At 42.0% G+C, this 11748-nt stretch overlaps 1 protein-coding gene across 26 annotated transcripts in view; it reads right to left on the bottom strand.

Moving 5' to 3' along the window:
- Positions 1-301: 301 nt before the first annotated feature.
- The window catches only part of FBXL20 (F-box and leucine rich repeat protein 20), a 94458-nt gene continuing 83011 nt past the window's right edge, over positions 302-11748 (bottom strand). For 25 of the 26 annotated variants that reach the window (XM_013979813.3, XM_013979820.3, XM_084984639.1 and 22 more), the window contains 6 exons: positions 11024-11154; positions 8308-8368; positions 7069-7113; positions 5890-5946; positions 4315-4527; positions 302-2813 (listed from right to left, as the gene is read on the bottom strand). In XM_013979813.3, coding sequence (XP_013835267.1) covers positions 2706-2813; positions 4315-4527; positions 5890-5946; positions 7069-7113; positions 8308-8368; positions 11024-11154 — 615 coding nt within the window. In that variant the 3' untranslated portion in view covers positions 302-2705. Of the gene's footprint in view, positions 2814-4314; positions 4528-5889; positions 5947-7068; positions 7941-8307; positions 8369-8941; positions 11155-11748 lie in introns of all 26 variants that reach the window. The other variant, XM_084984658.1, reaches the window with a different exon arrangement.

Genomic DNA, 11748 nt, shown 5'->3' with positions numbered 1-11748 from the left:
TGAGAAAGGAACAAGGCTCCTGCCTGACCCATACATGTCAGGCCTGCGCACTCCAGGGCCTTTATCCCCTAACTTGACGCTATTCTTGGCCCAGATAGGCAGGGATCACCTGCATGAGTCCACACGGATTGCATCTCACTCTTCAAGAGAAACAGCATTTCTCTCAAGATGGTCACATACTGGTGCCTCAACTCCTGGGAAATTCAAATCCACACTCACTAATAAATCAGAGTCTTGTTCAGGCACTATTTTTTTTTTTTTTTTTAAACTTGTTAGAGTGGCTGCCTCCTAAATATTTCTCTTTTTAGTTTTGTTTGAACGAGAGACCTGGGGAATCTGAATATTCTTTTTTTCTTTTTTTATCTTTTTAGGGCCGCACTCGAGGCATATGGAGGTTCCTGGGCTAGGGGTTGAACCAGAGCTATAGCTGCTGGCCTATGCCACAGCCATAGCAAGGAGGGATCCATAACCCACTGAGCGAGGCCAGGGATTGAACCTGCGTCCTCATGGACACTAATCGGATTCGTTTCCGCTGAGCCACAATGGGAACTCCGGGATCTGAATATTATCAACCACATCTGGAAGTGTGTGCGTACATGTGTATATTTGTATATGTGGGTCTCACAGCCAGGAGAGTGGGTCTCACTTTAAAAAGTATATTCCTTATATGGTAATTTGAAAAGAGGATAAGAGAAGGGCAGGGAAATGAAAAATACGCATAGTTTGAGCTTTTGAAAGGCCATCAATAAAAAAACAGGATTTAAAATAAATTTTACATGCTAAATGATGGTAGATAGATTCCCAGGACATTTCAACCGATTGCTTGTGGAAAAATACATCACACTTTTTTCTTATATATGCTGGCAGAACCAGCATCTACAGTATTGAAACAAGCCTTTTAACAGCCTGGATCATACGGAAGATGACGGCAGACTGCACATGGTCACCCTATTATAAAGCACACGAGGTTTCTAACCTTGATGTTTAGAAATCTACTTCTTGTACTTTAGAAACTCATTTTATTTTCCTCATCCTCCATGATTTAAATTTTTTTTTCCTTTCTGGCGGGGGGTGGGGGGTGGGAGGGGGAGCTTCTTCTTTGACTCTGAGTCATGGATACTGAACACCCTTCCCTTGGCTCTGGGGACCAGGCTAGGCAAAGACACTGAACCCCCTACTTCCTCTCAACGTTCTCTTTCTGCTGCCCCAATGCCCTCATCTGGCCACTCCAGAGTTTCATGCACAGAAAGTCTGGAGCATGAGAGAGACATGGCTGACGGGTTCTGAAAAGGTTCTGGTCCTTTGAGGCGCCAACGTTAGATATGATACCATCAACACTGACATACAGCTGACCAGCTGTGATGAGGTCATTCTTGTATCCCTGAAGGGTTCAAATGGGGGGAAAGAAGAGAAACTGCCTGGCTCGACAGCACAACTCCTCCAGCAGCATTCCTGCTAAAGCAGAACGAACCTCACAGACACAGTATCTGAGAGGCCACTGATGACACCTAGATTTCAGTGAACACACACCATGTCTGTGCTTGGGTGGCGGTGGCTTTCAGGTTCAGTTTTGGCATCTGCCATGCCACGCTTTACTAATAAAGCATTTCTCTCTCCTTATTAAGTCAGATAGGAGGAAAAACGGGCAGGGGGAATACTGAGCGTATCATGCGTATTATCATTTTATCACAAGATATAACAGAAACCAAAAGGGAAAGTTTGTTTTCATCATAATAGCTTTAGCTTAGTTTCTCCTCATAACTTTTCTTGCTTTTGTTATAGTTTCCCTTCAGACTGGCAAAGATTCAGGCAGGGTCCCCTAATGATAAAATTTAGAATTAAAAAAATATTTATTGATAATGTCTCTTTTAAAAATGTTTGGTAACCCCAACTAATCATCCAAAAGGCAAACTGTAAACACAACAACAGCAAAGGAGTAACAATTGAGTGTGAGTAAGCCGACCATGAACAGATGACAGACTAAGCAAGAGTGCAGGAGGGAGCGACGGAGGATGAGACAGGGAGGTACACAGTGTGCTACAGAGAGCGACAACTTGAGTGAATACGTAATCACATCTGGACCACAGCGATTTCGGTGCAACCATTTAGGAAACCTCTGGGCCCAATTCGAAAACACAGGAGGAGGAATGGACAGGCCTCTTTGTGAGCATGCTCAGCATGTGGGTATGGGGACAAGGAAGCACAGAAGCTCTGCAGTCATCGCATAATGGATGGCCACCATTTATAGGATGCAAAGAAAATTTCCCTCTGGTCCCTGGATACAACATGTATTGTTTTTCTATGCTTTCCTTGACCCTGGAGGACTGCAGTTGCCGTTCCAAAACTGCCAAAGAAACCCCTTAACAAAATAAAGAAACCACAGTAGCAGTAACACTGGGTTTGGTGGAATGCCCCCTTCCGTCTACCTTGCTTATGATCTTCTTCTGGGCACATCCAACAGGAATGGTTAAGTTTTACCAACCCATGTGATAAAGCCAGCACGGACTCAGTCCCCTGGTCACAGAGACAGAGTGGGCGGGGGGTTAGGGTGGGTACGTGTATGTATGTGTGGCTCTGGAGATCTGGACGCTGCCCTCACTTTGAAACCCTTGCCCGGAACGCTGGGGTCGTTTCCAATGGAGATCCACGGTAACTCTAGAAGTGTCATTAAATACTCAGTTCACCAAGGCTGACCACCTCCATTGTCATAGGATGATGCAGCATCTGCAGAAGCGCTGTCTGCTGCCCCCTACTGATGGGGGTGGAGTGACAGGTGCGAAGTAGGCGTGGACTTTGATATTGGGTAAATGGGTCTGAAACAAGACAGAAATATACCGAGACAGAAGGCTTAAAACACCAAGAGCGATGTTGTTTTTCAGAAGAACCACTCAGGGACTGAGGGGACATGAAGGCAGGGAGGAAGAGGCTGAGCAGTATCAGTATGCTGAGAGACCTGGGTTCTAATCTATACCATCCCAGGTTGCTCTGCAGACCAAATCAGCCCATGTAACTTTGGTACCGGCTCTCATAATAATACCACTAGGGAGAAGCTTCATGCTAGTCTCTTAACCTCTCCCACAGGGATTCGTGGTTTGATTCCCACAGCTGGAAGAAACCATATAAGCTTACAAAATTAATTTTTTCTAAGCTACTGCAGACCATGTTTCTTCTGATATTTTTAAAAACCTCATTATCCTCTCTTAACAATATGTTTCTAATTTTTACGACATAAATCACTTCTAAATTCCTATCATGTTCAAGGCACTATGCTCGTTATGCAAAAGGGGTGCAAAGAGGGTCAAGATGGAGATCCTGCTCTAGGGAACTCATAGTCTAGACATGCACACAAATAGTTAAATTACAGTGGAAAAGTGCTAAGTCACTCTTGAGGATTCAGAGATGGAAGAGACCCTAGTGTAAGCAGGCCACAGAAAAGGCTCTGGGTGACCTGCGGCTCTCCTCTTTTGGCATAGAAGAGATATAGTGCAAGGCCTCTCCACTTCAGTCATGTTCTCAGTCCTCTAGGTCTGAAGGGAGAGGTGGAACTGAGGTCTACTGGAACGCGGATGAAATCTGCAGTTCCTTTATGCACTCACATGCCATCAGGCCAAAATGGCTTTTTTTCCCCCCCCAAAAATGAGTATGTACAGAGATTAATACATATCCTGTACTAATTGTGTTTATTTATAAGGGCCAAAATAAGCACAGTGCCTTTCCCACCACAGGTGTGAAGCAGATGTTTCAACATCTGTTGAGCTGAATAATCCAACACAGAGATTCATCTAGCCTTTTGTAACTTTGCAAGCAACCTGTCCTTCAGTCACCTGGCTATACACAGGTCTATTACGAAGGACGGGGCAAAAGGAAATGTAAAAAACTACTTGATCCATTTGTTGTCTTAAAAAAAATAATAATAACCCCAGCAAAAGAGTTTGATGTGAAAGGAAATACAAATTAAAACTTTAAACTCCACTTAACTATTTTATGTTATTCCTTTTCTTCCTTTAGAACCAAAATCTGGCCTGTGCTTTTTTGACTCTGGGCATGTTATTAGATTCTGCTGGGAGGAGACCTACTTTTCTCCCTTTCGGTGGGTATCTTCCTACTAAATCTCCATCTGGAACAACACTTCAAAACTATCTACTCTTAGATTTGCTCTCCATCTTTTTTTTTTTCTCTTTGTTGAATGTCCAAGTAAATATAAATACCACAGGAATCCAAATCTGAAATAAGGACATGGAGGAAGGGAAAAGAAGGGAAGAAGGAAAGGGTGCTGAGAACACTAGAGCCAGAGGGTGATACTATCATCTTTACCCTGAGTCTCTTGATTCCAGCCCGTGTGATTTGCTGGCAGTCATAGAGTTCTATCCGCTCAAGGCTGTGACAGCTCTTCAAGTGCTCCAGGGATGCATCTGTGATTAGGGGGCAGTTGTCCAGTTCAATAACCTCCAGCTGGTCATGGGCGCAGGCCCCATTCCCCAGGTGACGAATTCCATCGTCTGTGATCAGCTCACAGTGAGACAGACTCTGCAGCCAAATAGAGCAAGGAAGGACACTGAAATATTTAATGACATTCTTCAAGCCAGAGGCCTGTGTGCAATCAGAAAGGAGAACTTTCTGGTTTGATTCTGATATATATGCAGCCATCACTAGATCCATGTGGTAAAACGAAGGCATACTAGAGTTGCTGGGGTTCTGCTTTTGACAACCAATGATCAACCCTTCTATATGTGATTCTAAATTTATGTTTTTCAGGAGTTCCTGTCATGGCACAAGTGGAAACGAATCTGACTAGAATCCATGAGGTCAATGGTTCAATCCTTGGCCAGCTCAGTCGGTTAAGGATCCGGCCGTTGCCGTAAGCTGTGGTGTAGGTCACAGATGCGGCTTGAATCTGGTGTTGCTGTGGCTGTGGTATAGATAGGTCGGCGTCTATAGCTCCAATTTGACCCCTAGCCTGGGAACCTCCATATGCTTCAGGTGTGGACCTAAAAAAGCAAAACACACACACACACACACATATATATACGTGCTGTTTCGCCATTTTTCTGACTTGTGTAATGTTTTGGTGCTTGTCAACTTTTTGAAATTTGTGACTTGCTATATTCTTTTCCTCTTTCTAAAGAAAAATTTACTTTTGTATATTAATAAATATGTACATGTTTTCCGAATTCTTGTAGTGACTGTGAAATAGTTCATAAAGTATTTCCCCCCACTCCACACACGTTATTAACACTTTTCTTCTCTACAGGGAAAAGTGGGGTTCAGGCGTATCCTGCAAAAATTTTTCCAGAATCTAGACTAAATACTGAATACCTAGGACAGGGGCATGCCCAAAAGTTAATTGGCTGAAAGTGATTCTTAACAGCTGTAACCTGCGGCCACCTCCTTAAATCCCTGATTCATCTACATGAAACTCAGAACCCTCAACTGAAACATAGTTTAATATGTGATGAAACACCAAAAATAAACCAAGGTGCAGAATAGTCAACCAAAATGCTTTCTTTCCCACAGTGTTATTAGAAACAGGAGAGAGACCTCCCCCTAAGCTCTGGCTGGTTCTGTTTTATAGGAACATTTGGTCCCAATATGGGGTCATTTCGCCTCCTGGATCTCCAGAAATTTAAGCATCATTCAGGCAGGGGTGTAATTCATGTGGGAAGGAGAATTGATACTCCCCATGTCAGTTTTCAGTCTCCAAGCACTGATGCAGAAAGCATTTAGCTTTTCCAGTTCCTATCTCAGTTTCTCCCTTCCCTTGGACCTCTGTAAGTTGACAATTTGGAGAAATATATTTTCCAAAAATGGTAGCCAAACACCAAGTAGAAAGTAAGAGCTGGGTTTTGATTAAATCCAATAAATGCAGAAAACTTCCAAAGTCAAACTCACCAATACTTGAAGTCGAGGACAGTGTATAGAAAGTTGGATTAGTGTGCTATCTGTTATCTGAAAGAAATGCGGTAAGTTTATCTTAGGTGTAATTCCATAAAACTCATGGGCCACACCTCATTCTTCACTACACTTGTATCCTAGACTGATACTGATATCAGATATCAATCACCAAACAACAGAATCTTAAAGTTGAAATCCCATCAGCTACCCAAACCTGTTCTTCGAGCATCTATTCAGGCCAGGCTTAAACATGTCAGTCATCTCTGAATAGGTCTACTGAAAACTGTTTTTGAAATAAATGAAAATGTGTCCTTCCTAAGTTCCACCCACTGGGCTTTGTGTTAGACCCCCATAGAACAATCGCAGAACTGAATCAGAAGACACTGTTCCATGAAAAAAAAGGAAGATAGGAATATCCCCAAATTTTGAGATATCTGGCCCATACTTTTCCAAGCCATGCCCCACCTCAGGACTAGTACCTGGGATATCAGTTATTTTGCCCAAGGGTGGCAGAAAGAGGCTGCTGGGTTAACTATGAACTCCTGGAGGAAGATCGGTCTTTTATAGTTATCTTAGGATGGAAAGAAAATCAGGGTTTCTTTCCAAATTTGCCTCCAGTTCTGAGATTATTACTGTAATACACACAGCCTCAGAGGGGCTGAGAGACGGCAGGGGGTCGGGGAGACGGGAATGGGCAGGTGTGCACATCACTCAGAAGGACTAACACTGGAAAGGACACACGGACACTCAGGCTTGTGCAAGAGACGGATGGATGTGAAGAAGTTTTGGCTTGGTAAGAACTAATGGGACTGAGTAATGTCCAGAGAACATTTAGAAAAACTGACCTCTACAGTTAGCAAGCTATCTCCTCTTCCCTACTTTCACCATTAAAAAATTCCTCTCTCTGGCTTCTTTGGAGAAGTCAACTAACTTCTTCCCAGTCAACTAATAATCTCTTTATGGCCTGAATTCCTGAGCCCTCTTCCTCTCCAATGGCATGTGTTTTCCCACTTCCTTAAGCACAAACACCATGAGCACCTCTGCCTGGTATGCCTGGAGGACATCTCAATAAAGGGGAAGTCAGCAGTCCCTACTAGGGGAGGAAACCAAACGTTCTGAGAGGTGCGTGCAAGTTTCTATCATAATGTATTTCTGAGTAAAAATTCACAATCTTACCTGAACGCACTCTTCCAGGTCCATCTTTTCAAGCTCATGGCAATTCTATAAAATACCAACCCAGACATTACAGTACAAATATTTAACACATGGGGAAATTCAAGGCCAGAACACTAATACGTAATATTAAATATTCTTATGAAATCTTAAGCGCTTCAGAGCTAGGGTCATTCTAATATCACTTCCTGCCTTATTCCATTAATAACACATTTTAAAAGGTCTTTACTTGCAGTGAAATTTCTCAATCATTGCACAAAGTAACTAACATCTTACAAGTCAAAGGGAATACATTTCCTGAGCATTAATTAAGATTATAGAGATCCTTTCAACCAAAAAGTAATTTAAGGAAAAGGAGTCCTCTGGAAGCACAGAACCCCTTCCATATGTTTATTCCCCATTTGTACGTCCTCATCTAGCTGGGCCATGCGCTCCCCCCCGCCCCCGCCCCCTGCAATTAGTATCCATCAATCTGCCTGAAAGCAAATGCCCTTCTCCATGTTCCATTACACTGGTCACAGACAGTATAATTTTAGACACTATTATTATATAGTGATTTATAAACCACTTCAAGTATTAAGATCTTGTGGAGAATACCAGAAAAATCTCTTAAAACCTATTTAAATCAGGCTTATATGTTTTTTTTTTCAACATTTCTCTTATCTGCCAGCTACAAACCAAATAACCAAGTGAGTTTCTTTCACGAAGCACTAGTATAGCCCTGCTTAGTTTTTTTCTTTGCTTTGCTTTTTAGGGCTGTACCCGAGGCATACTGAAGTTACCAGGCTAGGGGTCAAATCAGAGCTATAGCTGCTGGTCTACACCACAGCCACAGCAATGCAGGATCCCAGCCTCATCTGTGACCTACACCACAGCTCACAGGAAAGCCGGATCCTTGACCCATTGATTGAGGCCAGGGATCGAACCTGCGCCCTCATGGATACTAGTCAGGTTCGTTACTGCTGAGCCATGACAGGAACTAGCTTTACTTTTCATTTGATGGAAAATCATGTCTCGTGAAGGAGTTCCAAGTTCTCCAACGTTATGTCTGCCTTTCCAGAGCACTGCCTGTGGCTGTAGCATGAGAACGCTCAGGGACACCAGCCACAGAGAAACTCCCCTACATCCTACACCTTCAATTCTGCTGCCATTCATTCCCTCAATAAACACTTCCCTTATTGTTCATTCTTCTCAAATAAAAAATCCTGGACAAAAGCTATAGAACCTAAAGAAAATACTTACCCTGGCCAGAGTGGTAAAGCCTACATCTGTTAATTGAGAACACCTTGCCACTTCTAATATTCTGTTAAAAAAACAAAGTCAAAGTCAATCCCTTGGTCCCTGAACTAGGTTTATTAAAATAGCGAGGATTTAAGAAAACAACCTCCTATTCCCTAAGGACTATATAACAAAGAGTGACATTCAGAGCTGAGCAAGTCTGTATATAGATCTTGTCCATGGAGTCCTCATAAAGCAGTCCTGTAAATACCACATTTTAGGGTGATGAAATCAAAGTATATAATAGAGGCTTGTAGTTAATGCCAAAATGCACAAGAAACACATTTAAAAGCCTTCTTGATGGCACACTGCTTACCCCCAGAGGGCAGCCTGCTCCTAGAAAACAAAGGAAATGGAGATAAATACTCTGTTTCAGTTAATCTGTTGCTAAAGTAATTTATTCTCTTTCCCGATTTTACATGTAGGTTCACTCAGATTCAAACAGCTTTTAAAAATGCTAGAAAGTGGGAGTTCCCATCATGGTTCAGTGGAAATGAATCTGACTAGTAATCCATGAGGACGCAGGTTTGATCCCTGGCTTCGCTCACTAGGTTTAGGATCCGGTGTTGCCATGAGCTGTGGTGTAGGTTGAAGACACAGTTTGGATCCTATGTTGCTGTGGCTGTGCTACAGCTCTGATTCAACCCAGCCCGGGAACCTCCATATGCCAAGAGTGTGGCCCTAAAAAGAAAATAAATAAATAAATAAATAAAAATGCTAGGAAGGGACTGATTAATTACAGGCCTGTCCCAAACATGAAATTTCAAACTTATGAAAAAAAATCCTTAAGTAAGCTTCCTGCCTCCTTCCACATGCTCCCAGGGAGGCCCAGCAGAGAGGGGGAGCTGGGCTGGCAGGCACTTGCCTATTCATGAACTGCTAACCAGCACCCTAAATACAGACCACAGGGTTGGGGAATCAGAGGAATCAAAAGTAGCAGCTCTTCTCTGTGAAAAGTTTGGTGGTGTCTGCATGACAGTACTAAAGAACATTATGTTTGCTTAAAAATTACTTACTACAGAATCTGAAAAAAAAATAAAGCATAAGACATTATTATCAGCTGACAATTAATTAGAAAGCTCTATCTAATGGGAAAGCATGACCAATTTCTTAAACTAAACCATGAATAAGAATGGAACTGAACATCCTTCTCTTTAAAACAAACAAACAAAAGGAAATGTGTAATATTTTTAGAGAGAGGACTTAGCTCCTGAATAGTATTCTACTCTAGGCTTCTGATATTACTGAAGCCTATGGCCAGGTGATTACAAAAAAAGTTTAAGAAAGTTTTTATTGGTTTATAATAATATTACTGACAATAACACATTTTTTTAAACATCTGAACCTGCAGTATATGGAAGTTCCTGGGCCAGGGGTCGAATCAGAGCTGCAGCTGAGGCCCATGCCGAAGCCACAGCAACATCCGATCTGAGCTTTTCTGCAACCTATGTCACAGCCTGTGGCAACAGTGGTTTCTTAAACCATTGATCAAGGCCAGGGATTGAACCCACATCCTCAGAGAGACAACACTGGGTCCTTAACCCACTGAGCCACAACGGGAATTCCAACAATTATTACATGGAAGACAAGCGGTTTCATAGGTTCTAAAGCTAGGCTGCCTGAGCTCACACTCCTGCTCTGACACTTACTGCGAGACCTTGAACAGCTTACGTGACCTACTTGTGGTCTGGTTTTCTCATCTACAATATAGAGATAATAATAGTGCTTTATGGTGTTATGAGAATTAAGTGAATTAATGTTTGCGAATCATTTAAAACAATGGCTGATATGTTTATATATATTAAGTACAATATAAGTTTTGTTTTTAAAACAAAAGGTATATGGGGAATCATTCCTATTTATTGCAAAATACTGTGATATCTATTCTGACAGAATCAATATGGGCTTGAAACCATATGTATGCAAACACAGCATTCTTAATAATAAATACTCACCCAATCCTATATGTAGGTAAAGAGGAGCCACAGAGAAATAAAGCTTGCTTTAAAAGGCTATCAGCAGAAAGGAGGCGGCTGTTTTCTCCTCCTTAAATACTACCTGCTATGTACCTGGCACATTACAATAAAAACGACCACAGGATGGGCCTTTAAAAACTTTCTTCAGAAAGGAATTACATGAAAGCTTTGATAAGAGAAAGTGCTTTTATTTCTTTTCTCAAGTAATGAAGTAAAAGGTTGATCTTTTTACTTTTATTTATATTTTATTTTTATTTTTTTAGTATGGTTCAGGCCCATTATGTAATTACATAATCAAATGATGTGCAAAGCATGGAGTTCCCGTTGTGTCTCAGCAGAAACGAATCCGACTAGTACCCATGAGGATGTGGGTTGGATCCCTGGCCTTGCTCCGTGGGTTGGGGATCTGGCCTTGCCGTGAGCTGTGGTGTAGGTCGCAGACTCAGCTCAGATCCAGCATTGCTGTGGTTGTGGTATAGGACGGCAGCTACAGCTCTGATTTGACCCCTAGTCTGGGAACTTCCATATGCTGAGGGTGCCACCCTAAAAGAAAAAAAAAAAAAAAAAATGAGGTACAAAGCAAGTAGGTGAGAAAGGGTCATAGTGGCTTTGTAGCGTCTACCCTAAAAATTTCAAGGTTCCAAGAGTGAAGGAGACCTCTGTTCCTTTCCCCTGATTTTTTGAGATAAACAAGAAATGTTTACCTAAGCCGTGGACAGTTCTGACCTAGGGCATTCAGGATGGCATCTGTGATGTTGGAGCAGCCAGAGGCACAGAGGGACTGTAACTTATGGCACCCTCTGCATATAGTAATGAGACCTTCATCTGTGATTTGCTAAAAAAACAAAACAAAACAAGAGAAAAAACCCCATAGATATTAGTTACTTAGCAAAAGATACAGAAGTTACCTCTGTGAAATAAGTGCCAGGTTCAATTAAATGATTTTAAAACCTAGAAAACAGATAAGAACAGCAGTATTTTAATAGTATAAACATATTTACAAGTTCAAAATTGATACTAAGTTACTGAAAAAAAGTGAAACAACCTGTGGATGATAGCTTCAATCTGAATTTTAGTCATATAAATACTACCCTAATTTAGTGGAAATAAATAGTTGCGTCCAACTCAAATATAAATTTGTATGTTTTATTTTATTTTTTCTCTTTTTGTCTTTTTAGGGCCGCACCCTCAGCATAAGGAGGTTCCCAGGCTAGGGGTCTAATCGAAGATGTAGCTGCCGGCCTATGCCAGAACCACAGCAACGCCAGATCCGAGCCTCATCTGTGACCTACACCACAGCTCATAGCCACGCCAGATCCTTCACCCACTGAGCGAGGCCAGGGATCGAAACCTCAAACTCATGGTTCCCAGTGCGATTAGTTTCCATTGCGCCACAACAGGAACTCCAATTTGTATGTTTTAAATTATT

Source organism: Sus scrofa, chromosome 12 (assembly GCF_054392235.1).
Source record: "Sus scrofa isolate SSC_HxYL_T2T_F1_AM1 chromosome 12, Sscrofa_HxYL_maternal_Yorkshire_Landrace_v2.0, whole genome shotgun sequence".
Lineage (NCBI taxonomy): Eukaryota > Metazoa > Chordata > Mammalia > Artiodactyla > Suidae > Sus > Sus scrofa.
Note: the sequence above shows the minus strand (reverse complement) of the source record. Positions and strands in the feature narration are given on the sequence as shown.